General features: G+C 39.7%; 1 protein-coding gene across 3 annotated transcripts in view; it reads left to right on the forward strand.

Moving 5' to 3' along the window:
- MUSK (muscle associated receptor tyrosine kinase) overlaps positions 1-27,305 on the forward strand; it is a 74,685-nt gene that overhangs the window by 24,706 nt on the left and 22,674 nt on the right. For 2 of the 3 annotated variants that reach the window (XM_054727567.1, XM_054727568.1), the window contains exons 6-7: positions 12,627-12,751; positions 22,142-22,301. In XM_054727567.1, coding sequence (XP_054583542.1) covers positions 12,627-12,751; positions 22,142-22,301 — 285 coding nt within the window. Of the gene's footprint in view, positions 1-8,474; positions 8,505-12,626; positions 12,752-22,141; positions 22,302-27,305 lie in introns of all 3 variants that reach the window. The other variant, XM_054727569.1, reaches the window with a different exon arrangement.

Raw genomic sequence — 27,305 nt, forward strand, 5'->3', positions numbered from 1 at the left:
GTGGGGGGACCAGGCCTGCAGGACAGGGAAGTTAGGGGTGACCAGGCCTGCAGGGGAGGGCAGTTGTGGGAGACCAGGCCTGCAGGGGAGGGCAGTTTGGGGGGACCCAGGCCTGCAGGGGAGGACAGTTGTGGGGAGGGAGGACCAGACCAACAGGGGAAAGCAGTTAGGGGCAATGAGGCTGGCAGGGGAGGCAGTTAGGGGTGACCGGGTTGGCATGGGAGGGCAGTTAGGGGTGACCAGGCTGGCAGGGGAGGGCAGTTGGGGTGACCAGGCAGGCAGGGGAGGGCAGTTAGGGGCAATCAGGCTGGCAGGGGAGCAGTTAGGCATCAATCAGGCTGGCAGGCAGAAGCGGTTAGGGGCAATCAGGAAGGCAGGCAGGCAAGCAGTTGGGAGCCAGCAGTCCTGGATTGGAGATAACATCTGAAGTGCACAATTCTGACTTCACCTTTTTGTTTTTTGACCAGAGGGATATTATCCCTTTTAAAAATGTGTTTAATAAACACTACATCACATAAATTAAGTGCTTTTGAAATGATAATGTAATTCTTTTTTTTTAATTTATTTTTTACCCAGAGAGGTCATTGTTATGAGTTTTTTCATCATTAGAAAAGATCCATTTAAAGATTTTCAAATATCTAATTTTCTTATAGTTCCCTTATCTTCTTTGACTTACTTATTATGAAATCGCTTATTTACCAGAGCTGAGTGTAGATCTTACTGCATTCAGACAAATCCTGTTTTGGGTACAAAAACTGGTGAAGTGTAGAGTATGTGTGATACAAATTAAAATATATGGATGTTGGATGTCTTGGGTTCCTGTGGATTGCATTTTCTATTACAACCTTGTTTGCCTTCGGAGCTTTAAGCCATTAAGACAAAAAAATTGGGCAAAGTTGAAGCTGGAACCAAGGGAGGGTTCTCAGTCAGCAATACTAGTGGGAAGAGGTGGCTTAAGATCAGGACAAAGCTGAGAGCCCCAGAAGCAGACCAAGAACAAGAACAGAGCCCTTCCAGGCAGAAGGTTATTGTAGGCTTTCCTGTGGCTTAAACAACTTCTCATTTGCAGGGGGTTCCCAAAGCAGAACCCCGTGTCAACACTTGGGGGAGGCATTAATGGGGAATGAGGATAGAAGGACAGCCATTTGGCAAATTTAAGTGGCCTCAAAGCATGAGTGCCCATCACTTATCTGGGCACTTGAGTCTGTCAGTCTATTGCTCAGCAGTCTGAAAGGCTTCATCACATACACTTAGGGCTGACCAGTTCTATTGAAGGCATTTTTTAAAAGAATTTTTGAAACATATGCAGTGCATAAGACAATAAGTAGAGTTGCAGAAGACCAAAATAAATTATATGTGTGTGTGTGTGTGTGTGTGTGTGTGTGTGAGAGAGAGAGAGAGAGAGAGAGAGAGAGAGAGAGAGAGAGAGAGAGAGAGAGAGAAAATGTCTATACATATAACTATCAGAGATCAGGACTAATTTCAGAAATATTAGACTTCGGCTGTCTTCTTTCCTAGAGATGAGATTTCCTTATTGCATCTAGAAAAGTGGAAGCAATCATGTAATATTTACACATTTGATTTGCTTTTTTCTTTGTTTATGCTGCAGCTCTTAATATGACAAATGCCACAGAGAGAGGTATTTAAAACCCCAGTGTGTGCTGTGCTCTCGGTGATTGCAATTTTAATAAAATTTGCAGTGGTCCTGTTCCCGGCATCGATTCTACTTTTTGATGCCACTAACAGGTTTGATTTGTTGTCATGAGTACCTGTGTATTTAAAAGCCAAACCAAAAAAAAAAAAAAAAAAAGAGGCACAAACCTTTGATATCCCTGGGAGTTATCAAGGAGAAAATTAAATCTGCATGATTAATAGGGTGCATGCTCTAAAAGAAGAGTTTGACCCATGCATTCTGATTTTAGGGGGTATTATGTTGAATTCTCATCTAAATAGTTCTCTAGTGCTTTTAAGAAACAGTGGCAAAGTGGTCCTTTGGTTGAAGAGTTGTCAGTAAAGGCCTCTAAGGAAAAAAAAGTTATATCATTATTTTAGAACTGAAAAGACAATAGTTCAAATTAAGGAAGAGTTAGGCCCTCTTTAATGGCAGGTTTAAAAAAAAAGTGTTTCAAAAATTTGTCTTAAATTGTTTAAGATAATTGAAATGTTTAATATAATGTTTGCATTATATTAATTGAAATGAGAAACTATCTGAAATATGCATATCCTAATTAGGCAAGCTTTTTATTTCTACTTTTTAGGTATTAAAATAAGATGCACAAGTGCAAACATGCACCAAAGAGGAAGTGTTCTTTGTCTTTTCATGCATTAATTCATCCAACAAAGATTCATGGAGTGATTTTGCAGGCAGTGTGCAAGACAGAGAAGGCCAGGCCTTCTCCAGGCTTCATTTCAAAATGTAACTAACTATTTCAATCATGCAAAGATATCCGAGAAAGCTATTAGAACTCTATGGCAAAATGGAATTTGAATAATATTGCATTCAGTTATTTCCTTCAGAAATAACTTTTAAATTTTAATTAGTATATTCATTTCCATGAATACAAGTTTTCATGAATATATAAGGTATAATTTTTGGAGGAAGTTTAATGTACTGGATAATATCATGGACTCTAAACTCTTGAGAACATTACCTTGGTTCCAGAGTCTAGAGTAAACTGTCTAAGTTCAAATCCTGGCTCCACTACTTACAACCTGTGTAACTTCAGGTAGGTTACTCAGTCTCTGTGCCTCAGTTTCCCCACATGTAAAAATGAGGTTAATAATACTCTAACTCAAAGTTATGGAAGGATAAACTTACATAATATATTTAAAGCTCTCATAAGAATTCTTGGCAGAGAATTATGATTCAAATAATAGTTATTATCAATGTTAGTTCTATGGCTAATATAACTTCTGTGCAACAAAAGAAATATTTAAACACTTGTGAAGACAATTATAGTTCTTTATTCTGTGTGTCATCTTTATCTTTGAGACAGAAGTATTATAAAGTTCAATGGCAAAGACAAAAATTTCATTTAAAGTAGAGTTAAGCCCAGCTGGAGTGGCTGAGTGGTTGAGCATTGACCTATGAACCAGGAGGTCATGGTTTGATTCCCGGTCAGCGCACATGCCCAGGTTGCGAGCTTGATCCCCAGAGGGGAGTGTGTAGGAGGCAGCCGATCAATGATTCACTTTCATCATTGATGTTTTTCTCTCTTTCCCTCTCCTTTCCTCTCTGAAATCAATAAAAATATACTAAAAAAAAAAGTAGAGTTGGTTTTTATTAACTTTGGTCCTGTCAGAAGAATAGCAGACTTCAAATCTGGAATGGGCCTCAGACGTCACATAACTCAATCCTTTACTTTACAGATAAGGAAATTTAAGACCAGAAATTTAATTACTTTGCTCAAGTTAGCAAGGAGCTTGGATGTCCTGATTCCGATGTCAATACATCTTCCATTAACCCATCCCCATCTTTCCTTTCTCTATATTTATGCTGTGTAGATCAGTATTCTGGAGCATTCGCATGCTTTAGCATTGGATAAACCTGGGTGTTAATCCTGTTTCTGCCACTTACTAGTTATTCGAGGTTGGATAATTTACTTAACCTCTGCAAGTCTATTTCCTCATTTGTAAAATGGAGGCATATCACTTAGAGTATGGAGTTCTTAAACTATCCACTGCCTACCTGGTAGCTCTTTGATACACATTGGCTATTGTCGGTATTGTTGTCTGTTGTTTACATTGCTTGAGAGCTGGAGGACTTCTACCCAGAGAATATTGCTGGTTAGGCTTCTCAAATTTCATAAATAGAATGTCAACATTACCAACTGCTTCTCTTGCTTCCAAAGAACATAAATCTTCCCTCAAGCAGCAATGCTTTGTACCTGCATACTCGGTACTTGTTAGAGATTATAACTTTGCCTTGGCCCCACTGTGACAAGCGATCTAAGAAGCTGTGTGAAGATGTGCCTTTGCTGGAAAACTGCAAAGCGGCTGTTTAGAGTTAACTTGTCCTATAAACAAACAAACAAACAAACAAACAGTATAACAACATGAAAGCGAAGGTGACCTTAGTGCACATCCTGAATTACATCATATGTTACTCACCACATAAATAGCTATTTGGCAAAAATCTTGTTGAAAATATTGATCATTCCATCACTCATTGCTCTATTGAGAATTTGATTTTAAAAATTTAGTGCCTTGAGGGGAGAAAGTGGTCTCTTTTGAGAAACTGGCATTTTACTTTACTTCCTGTAAAGAGAACTTTTTATTTTCTTTTGCGTCATTTTTTGCCTTAGCTGGCATGTATCTCAGAATCCAATTTGAAGCTTAGTCATAGTATGTTACAGAAAACCAGCCAGAAGTCTCCTTTTCCCTGATGCTAATGTGTTATTTAATTTCTTTTTGGTATACTCACTTCAAAACTTCTATGGGAAGAGGTGGAATTAACTAAGTTGATGGGTTAATGGAACTTTTCCTTCAAGGTAGTACTTCTGAAACATAAGTGCAGATCTTATTAGAAGGCATAGCTCCAGGATGCATTCCCCAGAGCTTCGGATCTGATAGGTCTGTGTTAAATCCTTTTAACAATTTCCTAAGATCCTTATGCAGATAGCCTATGAACCACATTTTGAGAAACACTAATTTAAGGATTTCTACTTGGAATGTCTTTATTCCAGTCGAAGCTTAAAAATTTAAGGAGAAAATTAGCTTACCATAATTAGTAAGATAAATGTTAGGATAGCTTCAAATTTATTCATTTGTTGAGTACTTACTATATTCCATGTAATGAATTAATTCCTAAGGATATAGAGATAAATAATGGTTTATTAAGTAAGGAAGATAGACATGCAAGGAAGTAATTACAATAATTAAACTTTAACATATTTGCAATTATAGAAGTTTGTACAGGATACACACACAGGACAAGGGAGATAGTGAGAGGTCAGGGGAAGCTTCAAAGATGTGAGGTCCAACGGGGCTTTGATTGATGAATCGCAACCAGCTCATGATACAGATCATATCACAATGAGGGAGGCAAAATGCAGGTTTATCATGCAAGCACAGACTGACACTGACTCATAACCAGGGAGTAAAAGGACTACAGAGTTTGGGAGAAGATCTATTAGTGGTGTTATAAAAACCAGAGTGAGCTGCAATTTGACTCACAGACTAACACTGATATTATACTCTATGGTATCCTCTTTTGGATATACTGTCGTTTTTAAATGGGTATATAGCTACTATCTCGTCAGCATGGGAACCTACAGTTTAGGCATCAAGAATCCCTTCTCCAAGGTCACAGAAATGTTCCCAATTCAAGACACTTTGATAAACAGGATGCTATGGTGTCACTTAAGATTAAGGTTATGGCTCCTACTTCTTTCCCCAGCTGAAACTTCTGGTTAGCTATAGTAATAGTAATAATAATATATACGGTATATAAAGAATACATTTTGGTTTTTAATAAATGTTAGCTTCTTTGACTGCTATCACAGCTCAAGTATCTTCCATTTCATGAGAGCAAGTACAAAATGTTATTTGAATATAAACTATGATTTTTTTTGTTTGTTTGTCAAGCCTCACCTGAGGACATTTTGTCCATTGGTTTTTAGAAAGAAAGGGAAGGAAGGAGGGGAAGAGAGAGAGAGAGAGAGAGAGAGAAACACTGGTATAAGAGAGACACATTGATCGGTTGCCTCCCACAAACACCCCGGCCAGGGTTGGGGATAGAACCTGCAACCCAGGTATATGTCTGGAATTCGAACCCATGACCCATAGGTGTGCAGGAAGCTGCTCTAACCACTGAGAAACACCAGCCAGGGCAGAAAATAAACTATGATTTTGATACCAGATGTACCATGATTATATAAGATGTTAATATTTCAGGAAGTTGAATGAAGGATACCTGGGAACTCTCTGTAACTATCTGCTACTCTTCTGTAAATCTAAAGTTATTTCAAAATAAAAACCTTCCAAAAGGGTAAAATAAGAAAGGTTTCTGTCCTGGTAATTACACAGGTTAGTTCTCCCATTAAAACCAGGAAGAAAAAAAAAAGAGATTCTTTTTAAAAGAATAAAAATAGTGAATCGGAACTGAAGTCCAACTTTTTATCTGCTTATGGTTAAACCACTAATATATTTTCAGAATTATTTTAACAAAAATACTCTTAATAGTTGGTCTATGTATGTCTGAGACTGAAATAAAAAAACAAAAAAAAACAAGTTAACTTCATGTGGCTCGTCTCTGAATTAGCTGGTAAACACTTCGTGCCTGTAGTCATTATTCATCACCCGTATTTACAAGCTTGGAAAATGTTATTATGTCAAAGGACACAGAGATGTTTCCAACCCAAGCCACTTTAGAGGATCGTGATGTCACAGAGACAGGCAAGCCTTCCTTTGAGAAGAGAGTCGCTGTCTGTGAGGGTGCTGTGTATGTTTTCTAAGGGCCTTGCACTGGGACTCCTTCAGAGATGGAGCCACGTGAATAAACCTCCCCAAGCATAGCTCTGCTTCAAAGGGAGCAGAAATGTAAACAGCAGGGCACACCAAGATCGGATTTGTTTGCTTTAGCATCCAAGAAGTCAGGAAAGAAAGACCAGGTATTGACTTAGGTTTATTGTTATGTATATCAGATTTCCTTTTAATGATCAGAAAATAAAACAAGATTCAGTTCAGAAACCATGTACCACAGAGCCTCAATGTGACACTTTTCAACCACTCCTGGGCCGATTTTTTTTAAGTAAAAAAAATAAAAACAATTCAAATGACCCTTTTTGTTTTTTGTGATGCTTGTCTTCTAACAGAAATCTCCAATGTCTAAAAGAGGATGCTAGGTGAGACAAATGTAGCCTTTTACGAACTGATTCAAAGAATACAGTATTGATTAGCATCCATGTTTTAATAACAGGGCCTGAGGAATGGATTTTTCTTTCTACGGCACATAGATCTGGTATAGAGGGAATAAGAAAACAATGAGGAATTCTGTGGTCTCGTGCTCTGGTGGTCTTGTGTTCAGTGCCTGCAGTGGTGCCTTTAAGAGGTTTAGAAAAGAGAATTACTCTGACATTTCAAAGGTATGTTATCCTAGATGCTTAAGAACAGTGGACAGGCTCACTTACGGTGAAGACTGACCTTTGTTAAGGAAGCAACAGGCCTGGGATGTGACTCCCCACCATGGACTGCCCAGTTGGGAATTTCTGATCAGACCATCCTGCGTGGTTACTCCCAGCCACTGAGCTTGTCAGAGCTGCCTTGTGAACCCCCCTGAGCATGTCAGGTTTATTACAGAAGTTTTTTTGTTCACAGAAGTTTTAAGTAGTCTTTGACCTTGCTACTTAAAAAATAAATAAGAACATGCCACTGATTTGGTTGGTGGAGGCAGGAAAAGTTCAGACAGAGAAAACTATAAATGGGAAATTATGAGTTCATTTACATTTAAGAGGATTGGTGTTAAGTGTAGAAATGAGGCCTTCTCACTATGATGCTACATACAATGCAAAAAATTTCTGGCTCTGCACCTGCAGCAAATCTATCTCAGATTCCTTGTCTGGAAAATCGGCTGAGTAATATCCATTATGTACAATCAGAAGGATAGGGTTAAATGAGATAATATATAATGTGTGCAGATATCCATAAACTGCGAAGAACCATGCAATGTATTTTCAGCATTAAAAGTAGTTAATAGCATTATTTTATAATTATAAAAATATGTTGCAGTTAACTTATCACTAATTTGAAGAAAGGTCTAAATTGACATGAACAAATAAACCTTCCCAGAAAGAAGGGATCTGTATCTGATACAGTTATATTAAACCTTGTCTCTTTTCTATAATGTTTTTTAATGTAATGAATTCTCAAATCTGTATACCCAAGTTAGACATTTTTACATGTTCTTTGTAGCTTGCTTCACCCGCAGTTTCCTAGCAGATGCTGAATTCATCCTCTGTGCTCTGAGCAGCCTCTGAGAGCTGAAACAGAGTGAATCTCAGCTGGTGACAGGCTCTGTTCTGCAGAAACCCCCTAATCCTCTGTTTACCACAACATGAGTCTATTGCCATAGAAATGATAGCTGAGATCCCAGATTCAACATCACTGACTTCACAGCAGGGCCTTGTAAGAGGAGAAGCCACGCTAACAGGAAGAAACGCATTTTGTAAGAGCAGAGTAGGGAGTCTGTTACCTTGAAAGAAAAGGTAATTGTCAACATAAATAAAAATGCATGAGTGAGCTATGGTGTTGGTGTGCTGTGGTTTACTTTCTGTGTAGTACTGCCTGGCTAACAGCAATCATTTGAAATTTTACATCATGTAGTAGTTAGCTTTGAAAAGGTCAGCCTTTCCCTTGATTGCATTTGTTTTTTATTGAAATAAGAAACAAGCAGATTCTAATTACTCGTTGCACAACTGATATTCCCTTTTCATGATGTGTTGTTTTTGTTTGTTTTGTCTTATTTCTATTAATAGAAGAAACTGAACCTGAGCAAGATAATAAAGGTATTTTTTTCTTTCTGCACTGCTTCTTTTAAAATGTATGGCTCCATTCAATTGTTTATTTCTGCTGACCTCATAAACAACTCTAAGTGCCTTATTTTGTAAGGAAATAACAAACGGTGTATGGGGAACATTAAGTCAGCATTTAACAGAGTGTTATTAGATGGGCTAATCTATTATATAATGTACTTGGTAACTATTTTATTAAGAAAAGATTGAGTCAACAGAAATTTTAAACTTGGTATTCCAAATTCTGAAAATGCAGACAAAGTGAAATGAGATAAATCAGCAGGAGACTATCAGTCTCACACAGGCTGTAATGGAAAGTAACCTTTTGACTGAAAGTCTTTGGGGAGGGGGAGGGTGTTAAAATTTTTGAAGAAATGTAGAAGTGTCAAGGTGCCAGCTTGGGTTTTTATTGTTATTATCATAAGAAGACAAGTATTATGCAATTGCTCCAAACCAAACCAAACCAATTAAACACATTAATTTTCAATTGTATATAGTGCAAAATAGTTGAAAATCCTTTGTTTAGGGAAAAAAAACCTATCCTAGAACAAGTTTTCCTATGACCAACATTAGGCTGGTATTATTTGAAACGGCACCTCCGTATCATAGTAATTCAAATATGGTATTTGAGCTGTGTCCCTATTTCTAAACATCAGGCTACTTACAACTACATTTAGATAAAATAATTTCACCTGCTCCTGTGTAATTTTTTTTTAGTTTAGTTTTATTTGTGTTTGCTTGCAATTTACTCCTATCAGCCACTTTTTATTTAAATCAAGTAACCTTAAAAATTTCTGTAAGGGAAACTAGAAAATTATAAAGAAAAGAACAAGAGGAAATAAAATCCATGAGAGCGCATTGTGTCCTCTGAAATAATTGCTCAAATAGCATTTATATGGACTGCATTCCTGTGGTCTTATTCCCTTACCAGAAAAGGGAGGTAATTCATCTCAAGCCAAACCGCTCATTAATTTCAGACTTCATTTGGATCCCCTGCCCATTGGGCTTCCATCGCACCACAGTGCAGTTTCGAAGTGAATAATGGCTGTATCTCCTGATTACAAGTCCAGATTGTAACAGTGATAATCAATAATAAAACTCATGTATTTGAAAGTGCTTTGAAAAATGGAGACAGACAGAGAAAGCGAGAAGAAAATGATACGGTTCTATTATAAAGGACTTTGGAATCACTGGCTACTTAAGCACAACTTTGAAAATGATGTTCTCAACCTTCAGTTAGCACCGTAAACTTAGCCAAGAGAAATTAAAGGCCCAAACTTATGACTAGATATCATGAGAGAAAATGCAGGGATAAATATTGCCCATGTCTATTTTCTATGTTGCCGATGAACAATAGGAAAGGAAATGGGCAAGAGCTCACAGTGAATTAAAGAATGATGGATAACTCTATTGAAAGAAGAATGGATCATTTTTTTTCTTTAAAAATCCATATCAAAACAGTTGTAGACATGTTCCAAATTACTAAGTATTGTCATACCCCTTCTATTAAGCATCTTATTTATGTAACAAAAACATTTTTATATTATCTTTCATGCAAATAAAATACAAGTAGGAATAGTCAATTATTTTACTTGATATGAAACATATCACATTACTTTTAAAATGAATGACCTCAAATGTAATTTCAATTTGTGGCTACCACTAAAATAATGGGAGTTTATTATTGAACTATGTCTGTGTTTATTATTACAGGTGTATTATTATCCAAGAAAGTTAGGCTGGCATTTATTTTTAATTGCAACTGGCTTTACTTTCAGTGTTTTATAAATGTGATGGAATTCCTTTTACCCAACTTTCATCTTTTGTGCTTAGGACAGATGGGTAATAGCAATATCAGTGTTATTGCTGATAAAACTTGATTGAAAATAAAGCTGTCTATTCCTTTACCCAAGAATTAGACTAATATAACTTCTGTGTCTTCATTCTCCTCAGCTCTGCTCCACTCTCCCACCCTTCACCCTGAGTTGTAGGATGGAGAACCCCTGACCTGGGGAACTTATCTGCTGCATGCTAACCCCATACCTTCTTGTTTGCAGGGTAGCTGGGAGAATGATGGCCCAGAGAGGGCTGAGACACTCATAATATGTACAAGTCGCTTTCCCCAGTCTCACCAATCAGAGGCATAACTCATTCATTCAGTTATTTATTCATTTAACAGATATTTATGAATGCCCATCATATACCATACAGGATTCTGGATCATCTATCAATCTATCTACCTATCATATGTCTATCAATCGGCCTGTATAAATGAACAAAGCATGCTCTGCCCTTTGTGATGCCTACATTCCAGGGAAAGAGCCAAAAAACAAACAAATCAATAGTTAAGACATGATGATAAATGCTATGACAAAACATAAACAAGGGTAAGGCAATGGATCCAGAAAGCATTATGGTAAGGAGACATTTGAGTTGAAACCCAATAGATCACTGGTTCTCAACCTTTCTAATGCCGCGACCCTTTAATACAGTTCCTCATGTTGTGGTGACCCCCAACCATAAAACTATTTTCATTGCTACTTCATAACTGTAATTTTGCTACTGTTAATGAATTGTAATGTAAATATCTGTGTTTTCCGATGGTCTTAGGCTCTACAGCAGCAGTTCTCAACCTGTGGGTCGCAATATTTGCTGCTGCTGTCACACTTTTACAGCACCTATGGGATTGAAGTAATCCCATTACAAGCTATTCAAAGATCCTTCTTTTTTCAGATTCTCAGAGGCAATGGGACCCCAAAATGATAATTTCAATAGTCTCGCACTCAAAAAATGTATGACACATAAGGATAGCCCCAACACCTACAGGAGTTATTTCAGCCAAATGATGAATGTGGACTCAAGTATCCTATCTAATAAAAGAGTAATATGCAAATTGACCATCACTCCAACACACAAGATGGCTGCCCCCATGTGGACACAAGATGGCCACCACAAGATGGCCAGCAGGGAGGGCAGTTGGGAGGGACCAGGCCTGCAAGGGAGGGCAGTTGGGGGTGATCAAGCCTGCAGGGGAGGGAAGTTAGGGGTGACCAGGCCGGCAGAGGAGGGAAGTTGGGGGCGACTGGGCCTGCAAGGAAGGGCAGTTGGGGGGACCCAGGCCTGCAGGGGAGAGCAGTTGGGGGAACCAGGCCTGCAGGGGATGGCAGTTGGGGGGACCAGGCCTGCAGGGGAGGGCAGTTAGGGGTGACCAGGCCTGCAGGGGAGGGCAGTTAGGGATGACCAGGACTGCAGAGGAGGGCAGTTAGGGGTGACCAGGCCAGCAGGGGAGGGCAGTTAGGGGCAATCAGGCTGGCAGGGGAGCAGTTAGGCATCATCAATCAGGCTGGCAGGGGAATGGTTAGGGGGTGATCAGGCTGGCAGGCAGAAGCGGTTAGGGGCAATCAGGAAGGCAGGCAAGCGAGCAGTTGGGAGCCAGCAGTCCTGGTAGGTTCGGGCCTAAACAGGCAGTTGGACATCCCTCGAGGGGTCCCAGATTGGAGAGGGTGCAGCCTGGGCTGAGGGACACACCCCCCCATGCACGAATTTCGTGCACTGGGCCTCTAGTGTTATATAATCTAGGTCTCCATTATTGTTGCCAGAAAACATTAGAAAAAAATAAGATTACCTGGGTTCACCCTTGCTAGGATGCCAGCCAGCCTATGGTAGTTGTCAAGTGCTCACAACTTGAGCTAAATTGGGAGAAATCTCCTATTAGGGGCTCAGATGAGGTATCATGTTAGTAACTCTGGAGGAAATATACCCTGCCTTCTGGCTGGCTTGTGTTCTTGAGAAACTTAGAATGTCCAAGGGGGACAGCCTCTGTCATATAGTCCTGATTGATACTTCTTTGGACCCATGCAGCACAATTGAAACTTTTACCATTTCACCTTTGAGCCTTGTTGTTCTGAAACTTCAATGGAGGTGCCACCTTCACTCCCTCTTTTTTTTAATGTGTTTTATTCATTTCAGAGATAGGAAGGGAGAGGGAGAGAGGGATAGAAGCATCAATGATGAGAAAGAATCATTGATTGGCTGCCTCCTGCATTCTGTAAAGACCACTCCAGCTTGACCACTTCAGAGGGAAGAAGCACTCACCACTTCCTGTTTTCCTAACAGTTTTTGCCAGAATCCTGCGGGCTCCTGAATCCCACAATGTCACCTTTGGCTCCTTTGTGACCCTGCGTTGTATGGCAACAGGCATCCCTGTCCCCACCATCACCTGGATTGAGAACGGAAATGCCGTGAGTACTATCTGCGTGGGGACTTGTCTGGGGAAGACTCACTGGTGGTGAATTTCAGTATATACCACATATAGGGGTTGGCAAAAGTAGGTTTCCAGTTGATTACCTGAAACATGGTTTATTCTTGTATTATTATTAATTATCATATTATTTTCTATACACAAAAGTGTAGAGCTACTTTTATCCATCCCTGTATTTGTAGTTACCCTGATCTCTGTCATTGGTCTCACCTGCACCTCTCTTTTCAAAGCCTTCCAATATTTTCATGCTAGAAGTCACTGCCATAGAAATTGAACACCATGGGTTTACTTTCCTTGTATCATGGGGTATAGTAGAAAATCAAATTCTTTATGCCTTTGTGTAAAAGGGAAGTGTTAGCAATTTTTTCCCACACAAGTAAAATAATTTTCACAAAACATCATTTAAGCCTGGCTGGTGTGACTCAGATTGTTGAGCATGAACCTAGAGATCTGGAGGTTGTAGTTCGATTCCTGGTCAGGGCACATGCCAGGGTTGTGGGCTCGAACCCCAGTAGGGGGCATGCAGGAAGCAGGTGATCAATGATTCCTTCGCATCTTTCATGTTTCCATCTATTTCTCCCTCTCCCTTCCTCTCTGAAATCAATAAAAACATATTTTTAAAAATTTATCACTTAGAATCAGTTCATTGCTAGAATCTACTCATTAATTCTTCCCCCATTTCCTAACTGCTATTTATGACTCGAACACATCTGGGGTAGGAGGAAGAGATGAGCAGTCATTAGAATGGAAACTAATTTAACTGACTTTCAAGTCTGCTTTACAACTCTGTGCCTGACAAGTGTTTATAACTGACTCTTCAGAAATCAGGGAATACTCAAGATGATGCCAGTGATGCATTTTCCTCAGGATCACTATGTCCCTCTCATCCCCCAATTTGTTAGTTGATGGGGAGTCTCTCTGAAGGTCCTTTTGGAAGATTTGAAAATAACTCCAACTCAGATCTTCTACCAACCTTTGCATGTACAAACCTTTGGGTCCAGACCATTGAACAGAGCTACTACCTCTTTGCTCCCTCCATTGAAGCTGCTAGGTAGCCTGACTCTGCTTCTTAAATTTTATAGATGAGAATTAGACACCTGTCTGCTGTGTCAGGAAACTGAACGTGTGTCAGGGTCCCCAATATCACCTTCAAGTTTGATGATTCACTAAAAAGACAGAACCCAGATAAGCTGTTATACTTATGGTTCTAGTTTATTACAATGAAAGGAATCAGGCTAAAATCAGTAAATTAATCCATTGTCCTCTCCAAGTGGAGTTGCATGGAGAGTGCTTAATGGTCCAAGCAATGATGTATGACAACATGTACAAATTATCATACCAGGGAAGTTCACTCAAACCTTGGTGTGCAGAGTTTTTACTGAGGCTTAGTTACGGAGGCATGGAGGGCTAACACGACTGATTTTAACTAATCTCCAGCCCCTCCAAAGGTTGAACTGATAAAGCATGACCTAAGGTCCTTGGTGAACAATTTACATTGTTAATATGAACTATCTGGCTTGGTCCCAGGTCTCAGGTATACAAAAACATGCTTATCAGACAGGATATTCCAAGGGATAAGGTTATCTCTCAGGAGCCAGTCAAAGGTCAGTTTTTTCTTTCTACGGTGCAGGGTTTGAGCATATTAAGCCCATTGATTAATCCTTTACTACACAGCAGGGGACATATATCAACTCTCTAGGTGGTCCTATTGAGAACCCTCTTTCATGCCTCAAGGAGACGGAGTGGGGATGGCTCTCAATATAGCTGAACAACTCAAACCTTGATCGCTCATCTAAGGGGTTCTCAGCTATTTTCATGTTCACGTTTTGAGGCATAGTCTCTGTCCAACTTTTTGGTATCTTGTTGGCCACAGTGTCCATATATTATCATATTACAATATATTAATGATAGCATTTTCAAGCCAAATGAATGTTCCAAATGAGGGGGGAGGGAGAAAAAGGAGAGGAAAGAAAAGGGAAGAAGTAGGCCACTGGATATGAAAAAAAAAAAAAAAAGAAGAAGAAGCCGAGAAGGGGAGACACGTGTGTGGAAAACTGTCAGTGAAAGAAATTTGGGTGGATGTTGTAAATCAGGAAAAAGATTCCACATTCTAAGGCCTCCCCATCTAATGAAGAATGCCATCTTGCCTATAGCACTCTCTAAATCTTATAATTAATTTACTATTTTTATTTTCACTATTGTTTCTGCTGAAGGGCCTTTTATTTTCCTTTTCTGATACTTGAGAAAACCCACCTTTCTTATAATTTGTTATTAAAATAGGTTCATCTTATCTAATTGTCTACCATGCACCTTCTTCACAATAAATTAATTAAGTGAATAAATAAATGTCATTTTATAAGCTTGTAACTTGAAGTATGCTGAAATAAGAATGAGGTGGGGAGTTAGAAGACCTAAGTTGTAAATGCTCCTCTCCAGTTAGTGAAATTTTAGGGGAGTCCATTTACCTCTCAGACATCAATTTGCCCATGTCTATAATGACAAAGATGTCAAGTGTCTGGAGAAGGTGATCTCCAATATGACATCAGAGCTAACAGTCTCTAATTTTGCTAAATTATAATAAAGTAATTCATAGTCCTGTTCTTCTTTAGCTCTCCAATTAAATCTTGTATCATTTAAAATTTGAATCTTATTTGGCAATATGTTTTGTGGCTTTTCCATGGAAGCTGTTATAGTTGTCTTAAGCGTCTCAAGTTGCTAAAGACATGGTGAAAGAAAACTGGGGGGCTGACAACATGACTTTACTAATTTGTCTTACTCCCTGGAAACAGTAATAAAGAAAAGCTATATGCTTTTAAAATAATCCGGAGTTTTCAAAAGGCTCTATTAGTTTAGAACTGGGCAATGTATGATTCTATCTGTTGGAGTTGAGAGTAATAAAAAAGTCAGGTGGTTTGAGTTGTTTTGGTCTTATTGAGACCCCAACTTAACCCTTTAAAGATGTGATTCACAAAAAGCAAAAGGCTAAATAGACCCATTGCCCCAGATTCTAAAACAGAAATAAAACAAACTAACAGTGACTCTCTCCCAGGAAGAAAGCAAAGTACATCTGTAGTTCTCAGGGTCAGAGAGAAGTGTTGCTCTTACAGCCAAGCTTTGTTCTTGGTGATACACTCCAAATCCAAACAGAAATGGAGATGACTTTGCCTGTGCTGCTGCAAATCACAGGAAACGGAGACAATTTCAGGCAATTAAATGTGGTACAAGTAGCAAACCAGAAAGTCTGTTAAGGATAACAGGACAGAGCTCACAGCCCTGATATCATTTTGGGTGGACTGAATGAAGATGAATGCAGACCTGGGAGCTATTAGGCACGGAATAAATAAAACAGAGTTTGAACTGTGGCTCTTTCCTAACTACAAGTCAGTGAACTAACTTCACTAACACACTACTAAGTACAACAGGTCCTCTAAAAGATGTGGATGCTCTTTTACTAACACTCCAAACAGTTATAGCCAAAGAACAAGAAAAAGGCAGCAACATGCCCCAAAATGTTCATGAATTATTTCGCTTTCTTCCTGTGGATACGGCATTTATTTTTCATGAAAATTTGTGGTCTTAGATGAACTTCAGAGTGAGCTGTAATATTCCTCTTGTTTTACAACATTAGAAATAGTAGTTTGATGTGGAGGAGCAGAGCTTTTCTAAAAGAAAATATCCTTGTATTGTGATAACCAGATTTATTTCAAGTTATACCTATAGTAATATCGATTATTTTGTTATTCAATAAAAAATGTAGAAAAATTGCATGCTGCCTTGCTTTGTTCAATAAATATAGTTCCTAAATTATTTTAAAAGTTGAATCATTTTAATTTATTAGAAGAATGTTATCAAACAAATAGCCAAATCACCTGCATTGAATTGTGTTTGTGAATTTTCTTAAAGGGAGGCTCACCTATATTTTACACATATTTTTTAAGAGGCAGAATGTTAGGTTCAATGTACATGAGCTTTGAAGTCATCTTATCCTATTAGCTGTGTAAATCAAAATAACTACATATATCATTTTTTGTGCGGAATATTTTAGCACCTAAATTAAAAGAGGCCAATGTTTATGGCTATGCTGATCAGAAGCAATATGGACATTTTCTCAGTCTATTACTCCTTTTTCTATGATGCATCGATAGGCATTATTACAAGTCCCTGAACCTGTATCCCCTGGATCACACCTAACAGCTCAGTGAGTTAAACCCAGATAGCTGGAACTATTTTCAGGACAAGGCCAGTGAGACCAGAATACCTTACAAAGGTCTTCCTATGCTAAATTCAAAGCATGATGAAGTTAAGAGATTATCCAGCACTGTGGATAGATGATCTCAAAACAGCATAATGACATATTTATAATATCCCACAGGTCTTCTATACCACCTTGCCACCTTCCAAAACGGGTGGGGAACATCCAGCCTGGGGGCCAGACAAGGCCTGCGAAATCATTAGGGGCGAGTTAATGAAATGTCTGAACAAATAAGCAGGCTAATTTTTCAGTTGGTAATTTTGTATGGCCCCAAAAGGATGCTGTAAATATCCAAATGGACCTTGGCAGAAAAAAGGTTCCCCACCCGTTCTAAAAGGCTTCCCATCCATTTTCTCAGGTGTGAACCACTATGCCTACTTAATAAAGCTTCCTGTTTGCCTTCTTTTGAGAAAGTGAACACCACACACTGAGCAGAGAGCTGTTTATCCAGCTCCTTCAGGTGGGCGTGCCTGGGTGAGTTGGAGAAAATAATGTATTTACTGTAAACACCAGATATAGTCACCTCAATGAAGGTCTTGGTTTTGCCCAGGCAAACCTTGGTCAACACACAGTAAAAATCTGAACTCATCCCTTTGATCTTTTAAACCTGAAGGGCAGAAAGATCAAAATGGAGGGCAGAGGGTTGTTTATATTTTTAGGTCATCAAAAACACTAAACTGTTGGTCAGGATGATCCATGAAGGAAGAAAAACAAATTCAAACTATGACTAACAAGGCCCGCTGTGCATGAGTCACAAACTGGATCAACTGGGCCTCTGCAAACAGGAGGCAAAGCATTTAGGAGCCACGACATGATCAAGCAAGGAGCCCCGTAACTCGATTTATTCGCTGAACTATTTCAATACCTGGATGAAATCCAGGAGAAGAGAGGTCAGGCAGTTTAAAAATCACTTATTTTCCCTACCAAGAATGTTTTCAGTGACCTTGAGGAGATGTTAGAAATGACTTTCTTAGGTGTGAACATGAAAATAGTTGGAGTTTAGCCAGCACGGGGGGGGGGGGGGGGGGGGGGGGGGGATTACTCATTTCAGAGTTGTTTCCAAGGCATTGTACTTCTTGAAAGAAGAGATTAGTTTTGCAGAGGAAGGTAACTTTCTACAGATTTCCCTTCTACAAACTATAAAGGGATTATATTTACAGACAAGACATCCTTGTAGCATACAGCATGGTGATTGAGCACAGAGGTCTTCAGCTTTTCTCTCATTGTTGCTTTGTATTAAAATATAGGGAGTCTACCCCCCACTTTTATAATTGAAAACAAAACAAAAATTTATGGAGAGACCAAAAATGTAATTCAAATTGTTCAGTCCTTTTGATCTAACTTGGACACTCAAATTCATAAGAAGTTACACTTCTGATAAGTACAACAATGAATTTTATTTGAAGTCCCAAATGAGTATATGTCTCTTAAAGATATTTTTCTCTCTACCTTGTTAATTTCTCATAGAGTCCAGTCTGCTTATCTGGGGAAAATGCCACAATACTTGATCTGACCTGGGAAGTTTCCCCAGTTAAGGTAAATTGATGTTCACATAAATAGTTTTTATCATAAGGATGAACTCTAATAATGCAAGCAGAGAATAAAGACAAAGAAGCTAACAGGGCAAACTTCACTGCCTGATTGGTAGAGAGAATGATTGGTTCCAGGGCCAGCCAGCCACCCAGCTGCAGAAGGAAGAAAGCTAGCTTCAACCCAGGGCTTCCATCCCCCTTGCTATAGTCTACAATCCTCCCTCAGGCAAAACAGCAAAATAACTGGCTCCAAATTTCTCATTTCTGGCCTCATTCCCTTCTACTGGGCAGAGAAGCCCTTGGAACCCATCTCTACCCTCCAAGATAATGTCAAGGCAAACCAAAGCCTTAGTTGTCATTCCATTCAAATTTCCCTCAAACTGGCATTCCCCCTCACACAAGCAGTGATGACTAAAAAAAAAATTATTAAAATGATGGCATAGAGCTGGGGAAAAAAAGGGTAAATCACCTTTTTAAATTTAATAAATCTTTATTGTTCAGATTACAATTGTTCCTCTTTTTCCCCCCCATAGCTCCCCTCCACCAGGTTCCTACCCCACCCTCTGCCCTTACCCCCCCGCCACTGTCCTCATCCATAGGTGTACGATTTTTGTTCAGTCTCCTCCCGCACCCCCCACTACCCTTTTCCCCCGAGAATTGTCAGTAGACTCCCTTTCTATGCCCCTGATTCTATTATATTCACCAGTTAATACTGTTCATCAGATTTTTTATTCCCTTGGTTTTTAGATTCACTTGTTGATAGATACGTATTTGTTGTTCATAATTTTTATCTTTATCTTTTTCTTCTTCTTCCTCTTCTTAAAGAATACCTTTCAGCATTTCATATAATTCTGGTTTGGTGGTGAAGAACTCCTTTAGCTTTGTCTTATCTATGAAGCTCTTTATCTGACCTTCAATTCTGAATGATAGCTTTGCTGGGTAGACTAATCTTGGTTGTAGTTTCTTGCTATTCATCACTTTGAATATTTCTTGCCATTCCCATCTGGCCTGCATAGTTTCTATTGAGAAATCAGCTGACAATCATATGGGTGCTCCCTTGTAGGTAACTAACTTTTTCTCTTGCTGGTTTTAATATTCTCTCTTTATCTTTTGCTCTTGGCATTTTAATTAGGATGTGTCTTGGTGTGGTCCTCTTTGGATTCCTTTTGTTTGGGGTTCTGTGCGCTTCCTGGATTTGTAGGTCTACTTCTTTCACCAGGTGGGGGAAGTTTTCTGTCACTATTTCTTCAAATAGGTTTTCAGTATCTTGCTCTCTTTCTTCTTCTGGGACCCCCATAATTCTGATGTTGGTACGCTTGAAGTTGTCCCATAGGCTTCTTATACTATCTTCAACTTTTTGGATTATTTTTTCTTTTTGCTTTTCTGGAGGAGTGTTTTTTGCTTCTTTGTATTCCAAATCTTTGACTTGATTCTTGCGATCCTCTAGTCTGCTTTTAGGTCTCTGTATAATATTTTTTATTTCAGTCAGTGTATGTTTAATTTCTAGTTGATCCTTTTTCATATCCTTGAGGGTCTTGTTAAATTTATCGGTCTTTTCTAGGAAATTCTTGAATAACCTTATAACCGTGGTTTTGAACTCTATATCCAGTCTTTTGCTTTCCTCCATTTCCTTCATTTGTGGCCTGCCTCTTTGTCTCCGCATTTTAGCTGCTTCCCTGAGTTGATGGAGTGGCTTTGTGTGCTAGGTGTCCTATAGGGCCCAGTGGCTCAGCCTCCCCAGTTACCTGAGGTGGACACTCTTGGTGCACCCCTTTGTGGGCTGTGTGTGGAGTCTTGTTGTAGTTAAGCCTTGATTGTTGTTGGTATCACTGGGGGGAGTTGACCTCCAGGCCAATTGGCTGTGAGGATAAGCAGTGTCTCCACTGGGAGGGCTTCTGTGCTCAGCTTGGATGGGGCGGAGTCTCAGGGCTGAGCAGACAGCCTTGGTTTCCCATCAGCCCCGCCCTAAGAGGCCCCTGTGTCTCCGTGTCCCGCAGCAGTGGCTGCATGCATCTCTGAGAGAAGGCTGCTCTCAAGTTTCGTCTGCTGCCAGACAGTCCAGTTTCTCTCCAAATGAGTCTGGTACTCAAAGTCTCACCCGGAGCTGGATTTCAGTGCAGTTGGGAGGTTTTGTTTCCCTCCCAAACGAGAAAGCTAGCTGCGCACTTGCTGCCTGCCCTCTCCGCGTGCTGCGAGTAAGCCCGCCACGTATTCAGACACCCGCCCTTTCCGCACGCACGGGTCTCCGCACCTCCACAGCTCCTCTGAGTCTCAGTGTCCTTTTCTCTTTCCTTCTAGTTGTAGAATTTCCACTCAGGCAGCTTTCTGGTGGTTCTGGACGATGTCCGCTCTGTCTTCCAGTTGCAGTTTTGAAATTGTTGTGCGAGGCAGCAGTATAGGTGTTTACCTATGCTGCCATCTTGGTTTCTCCCTCCCACCATTTTTTTTTTTAATGCCACCACCTAAACAATGACATTCAAGTCAGATATTTGTTTTGTTCATGGTAGGTTGATCTGTGGAGATCATTGCTGTTACTGTTCTTGTTTTCTAATGACTTCATTTCTTCTCACTTGGAGGACTAGGGAAGGCACTATAAGAGTGAGAAAAAGCACAGGATTTGGGTTCAGACTAGGTACAAATTCTAACTCTGCAACATAATAGAAAGCACTGGGCAGTGACAACCAGAGTTGGAATGATGATGACTAGTAAATAAGCACGTATGTATATTAACCTGTCAATTATGTGCTAATACTGCATTGATAGCCTGCCTCTTCCAGGATATTTGATTTTCTGATTTAAGTAGTATGGCATGATGTATGTCATGCCTCAGAAACAGAATCAGCTGCACAAACATTCTTCTGGGTAACCATCCAACTATCCAATGTACATGTGTGGGGAACTGAACAGGAGTTATGGGAAAATAAAACCAAAAGTATACAACCTCTCATTCTTAATTATCTCTTATCTTCAAAAGATAGAGAGTGTATCTTGGGAAATCCACACCGCATATCTTTCCTTCATTACATTAGTTATCCATTGCTGTATCACAACCATCCAAAGCTCAGTGGCTTAAAACAATAACCATTCATTAATGCTCAGGAGTCTGTGAGTCAACTGGGTAGTTTTGTTCATTTGGATCAGGACTGCTTGATCTTGGTCTAGAATGGCTTTATCATATACTAGTATTAGGTGGTTATTGTTGGCTCCAAGCTGGAACAGTGGGAATAACTGGGTCATATGTACCTCATCCTCTAGCAGGCTAGCTCTGGCTTGTTCACAGAAGATAACAGGTTCCAAGAGCAACAAGATAGCAAGCCACAGTGTGCAAGAACTTTACAAATCTCTGTCTTTTTAAATCATGTCACAAGGCCAATCTATACTCGAAGATGCTTCCTTTTGAGGGAAAAGCTACAAAGTCACATTACAAGGTCATGGACATACAGACAGAAAAGACTGTATTTTTGCAATCTACTACCTGCCTTTTGATCATAATCCTAACCCATTTTCTTTCAAGTCTACTGATACAGGAAGTTAGGAAATCTTTTACCTAATTCTATGTGTGTTTTTTTTCTCCCTACTCCATCAGGTTTCTTCTGGGTCCATTCAAGAAAGTGTGAAAGACCGAGTGATTGACTCAAGACTGCAGCTGTTTATCACCAAGCCTGGACTCTACACATGCATAGCTACTAATAAGCATGGAGAGAAATTCACTACTTCAAAGGCTGCAGCCACTGTCAGTATAGGAGGTATGGTGGGTTTTTGCATTTGCTTGCTCCAGGAGGGGAGAAGAGTTGGCTCTATTCAAAATCCTTTTTTATATATTTTACTCCAGTCACCTTTGGCTTATTTTATCCTCCATGTGGACACTCCATAATTATTGATTTTGCTGATATATTGCCTCAAAAACTTTATCCTCTGATACCTACTCAAGTGATGGGTAACAGCTTTCAAAAGCTTCCTTCCTTCATTTCTTTTTTTCCTTCCTTCCTTCCTTTCTTCCTTCCTTCCTTCTCTTCTTTTTCCTCTTTTTGTCCCTTTCTTCCTCCCTTCTTCCCTTCTTTCCTCCTTTTCTTTTTTTCCTTTAATTTTTTTTTATCTTTCCTTTTCCATCTTTTCTCTCCTTCCCCTTCTCTCCCTCTCTTTTCCCTTCCTCCTCTTTTTTTTCTTTTGGGTTTATCAAACTTTCCAAAACTCTCAAAGAGTAAATTGGAAGTATTTACCATGGTGGTGACAATTTCTTCATGGCTATTTCTTGAGGGCATTTTTGCTTAGGAGTATGTGGCCTACCTTATGGTCTTTCCCTTTCCGGTTTCTTGCAAGTGATATCACGACTTACAGGTGTTCCAAGGAAAAGGGCTGATACATAGAGTTCTGGGATACTTGTGTTGGGTTTTGAAGGTTTATTTTTAAAGTTTAAATGTCCCAAAGGCTTCTGAGAACATTTGTGGAATCCCTAGAGATGAAAATAATCCCTGTACCAGGAAATTCCCAGCATGTTATATTCATAGCATGTCCACTACACAAGGGTCAGCAGAAAGATGCTTGTGCACACATGTAATTCAAGCATCGGTAGAACCTGTGCCCAGTGCCAGGTTTCCAGAGCCTGGAATTGCTTACTACAGTGCCACTTCTTTGATCTGCCATGATGGGGGAAATTTCTAATAATGTTTGTAATGTTTAATATGAGGCAAAGAGAGACCACGGAAAAATATATAGGGAGCATTGGGCAAAGCTGGACCTCTGATGCATGCCCATGAAAGTAAGATTCTAAAACTAAGGTCTTCTCCAGGAATATATGTGCCTATGTTGTCTTGAGACATCATATCAGTTATTCTAAAATTTCCACTGAAGGGAAAACATTTCTCCCAGAGAAAACGTGTGAGAATCCTAAAAATTCAACTCAACAAATAATAAAAGGATTACTGGTTACACAGCACTTTGATGTTTGTAAAGTACTCTTACATGCATTTATTACATACACTGGATTCAGGCCATTGTGTTATGTAAAGGATACAAGCTTAATTAACAAATGGGATAATTAACAAGGGAGTCTCTGACTTTCAGGGACTTTAAATCTAGAAAGGAAGTCAATCAGTCATATATCGGATGGCAGAGACTATGTTCTATGGCAGATGCATAAACAGTGTACAGCAGAAAAAGAAAGGTTGTGCTTAAAGGAATGGAGCAGGAGAAATGAGTATGAGATGAAAAAGTGGAAGTGTATTCAGAAAACAGCAAGTCTAGAGCATGACGGGAACTGGGAGTGATAGGGAGAGTAGAAAGAAAAGTTTGAAATGTGCGCTCCAGCCGAGTTATGAAGAGCCTAAGTAGGTTGAATGTATTCTTCAATCAATGGAAGTCATTTAATTATTTCAGAGGGAACAAGCGTTATGGTCATATACATCCTTTATCAAATTAACAAATGTTGGGCCCTAGCTGGTTTGGCTCAGTGGAAGAGCGTCGGCCAGCAGACTAAATGGTCCAGGGTTCAATTCTGGACAAAGGCACATGCTTGGTTGCAGGCCTGATCCCCAATAAGGGGGGGGGGGGTGCAGGAGGCAGCCGATCAATGATTCTCTCTCATCATTGATGTTTCTATCTCTCTTTCTCTCACTCTTCCTCTCTGAAATCAATAAAAATATTTAAAAAAATAAATGTTGGTTGTCAGAAGTTTGGCAGGCATGGCAAGAAGTAAGGAGTATATTCTAGGAGTCTAGAAAACTCATAAATGTCTGAACAACAACAGTAGCATTTGGTACAGAGAAAAGGGAAGAGATGTATAGGACCTAGCAGGATAGAAATGATGAGATTTAAAAGTGTTTGAATGTGACAATGTGGTAGAGGAATGAGTTAAGATGTGTCTGAGATTTTGAGGAAGGTGTCTAGACAAATAATGATAGATAAAAACAAAACAAGAACGTGAGATAAATTAATTAAAATGTTGATGCCTTTTAATTACTTGATATTATTCTAGTTTCATTATGTTACATTTTATTTTATATTTGATCAAGATCCAATGTTAAAAAATCTCTCTCTTTGTATGTGTGTGTTTGTGGAGAGAGAGAGAGAGAGAGAGAGAGAGAGAGAGAGAGAGAGAGAGAGAGAGAGAGAGAGAATGAACTGATCTAATCTAGTTAAATTTACACCTCCTCTGGGCAGAAAAGAAGAAATAATATTGTTAATCTTAAGAGAGTCTCATTTCAGGAAGTTATTAAGTCATTCAAAGGTCGATTCACTGCCAGGATTCTTCCTGCCTTTCCTCTTTCCATCCCTTCCCTAGATAGCATGGGAGAAGGAGACTTAAATTTATGCAGTGGTATCCTCTGGGCCTCCCTGGTCTCCAGTGAAATCTACAGCCGGAGCACTTATGATCTCATTTCTGGGCTTGGTTAGAATCCAGAGGACCTCCCTGACTGGCTCAGCCCCTTTGAGGTTCCTCCTGTAGCAGCACAGCCCTCTGCATCTCAGTCAAATTCTTTAAGCCCCTCTCTAGAGGCTCTGCAAGTAGGTCACCCTGTCTCTCCCTACTATGGAAGGCCTGCTGAATTCCAACCCAGCCCTTCTTATCCCTCATGGGGCCCGATGCAACTTCTGAATCATTGCAAGTAACACAAAATCCAAGAGCGATTCAGACCTACCAACTTAGCCGTGCTCTCTACCCAACCATGTCATGTTACCATTTTTAAACTAATGTGACCATCCCATGTCAGGGTTAGAGACCCTTATAAGATTTTCTGTTTCTAGCTTGCCAAATCAAATGTAGGAAAAATTCCCTATGCTTTTGGCTTTTTCCTTAATTTATCAATATATACATCTCTTCTAGGATATTGGTCCAGAAAAATGAAATCTATAAAATGTGTATCTGAATTCTTAATTTCCTTGTTTCCCTCCTATTCACAACATCCCAAGCTGGAGGGACTTGTCACAAACTCCCCCTTTAGTGTAGCAACCTTCAGAGCCTACCCATAATAAGTACACAGAAGGTAGTGGCATGACCAATAAGAAGAACCTACTAAAATGGGTATATTTGCCCTGAAAAGGCAGATTCATCACATGGACATGATTTCTTGATGATGAAAGGACTACAGAGCATGGTTGTCATCATATCATCTACAGGAACATTTCCCCTTCATCCCTATCCCAGCCCAAATGAGAACCTGATTCAATTCCATTAATAAATAGAATATACCAGCAGACGAAGCTTTAATCTCCCTCTCCCTACCCCCTAAATCCCCCACACTAAATATATATATATATATATTACAGTATTTTTCTGACGGTAGAAAGAGCCCTACGGTGTGAACAGGCAGCATAGAAAGGCAATGTCCCAGGGTGCAGGGAAGAGTGGTCAATGTTGAGACTAGACCAGAGAGAGGATGGGGGCAATTAGCAACAGCAGCCTTGGAAAAATAGCACTAGAATATGTGTGAGTAAAGGAATGGTGGGAACAATTCATGGGTTGGCACATAGCAGCGAGAGGGCTTGAGATATGCTGCAGCAGCAAAGTTGAATGCAGGTGAGGAGCAGTGACCTCAGTAGGGGCAATGGAACCAGCAATGCCTTGACTTTAGTCAATGAGCCTGAAAATGCATGTTGAGCAAGTGTTAGGTACTATACTTGATTCAATAAATTTTAATCCTGCACATGGGGAAAAAAGTTACCAAGAACGAGGAAAGAGGAACTCCCTCCAGTTGCTAACTCATAAAAATATATAAGGCCCTTTGTTCAGCCTCTAATCTGTTTTCCCTGTGGATCTCACTGACTATGAGGAGATTTTAAGCTCCTCTACTTTTCCTAATATTTCCCCAGGAAGATCCAGTGAGGATGTCTCAATGGTACAATGGAATAAGACCTCTGAACACCATGAGACATCTGCCATTTTCTCTCCATCACTTTGACATCTTCTTTTTAGTTAAACCTGCTAGATGTTTCATGAAGTCCCTCTGCCATCATTGAGGAAATTACCTTCTAACTCTGCAGTGCTCCCTGGACCAATGTTCTACAGAAGTGAGGCCACTTTGGTGAAAGGAATCTGTTGAGTCACTCTAATTCAGAACCATTTCAAAGAAGCTTGGTCTTATGCTCCCCAGATCTTCCAGAGCTTGGTTGTGGCACCTGCTTTCTCTATTTCTGCTTCAGGTCACTTTCGCCTTTTGACTTCTGATGGGGCTGGCCAGAGGACCAGAGCTTGGAGTCAGATATGGTGCCTCCCTTTGACATTCTGGCAATGCTTCCTTACCTCAAACTTCTTTCTCTTATTTCAGTCAACCCCATCCTCCCTTAGTGTCCTGTAGTCAACAGCCCCTTTGTCACATTCTTTGTGTCTCACTTAGAAGTTTTTTCTCCATCTGTTTATTTACTCATCCTGGCGCGGAAAACTGGAAATGGAAAAATCTGGTCTAGTGCTTAGGATTAAGTTTAATGATACTTCTACTGTTTAAGGACAAGAAAAAAAAAATCAGCATTTATTTTCCATGTGTTTGCCCAAATCCTTATGCATTGTTTAAGAAATATGATACACTTCTTTCTGACTCATTTACATTTGTTATTAGTCATCAAAAAGAGTCAGAAAAACTTTTGGAACCTCTCCCTATGAACCAGGAAGTTGCATTTCCCCTCCAGTCACAACTCCAAAAGGTTCAAATCACAGGATAGTTGGCAAGATGCCTTCTCTTTGTCATCAGAATCCTGGGCCCTGTGGCAGAGACCCAAACTCATTTTAATAGGCCAGCATTATTCTGATATCAAAG

This window comes from Eptesicus fuscus, chromosome 15, assembly GCF_027574615.1.
Source record: "Eptesicus fuscus isolate TK198812 chromosome 15, DD_ASM_mEF_20220401, whole genome shotgun sequence".
Classification (NCBI taxonomy): domain Eukaryota; kingdom Metazoa; phylum Chordata; class Mammalia; order Chiroptera; family Vespertilionidae; genus Eptesicus; species Eptesicus fuscus.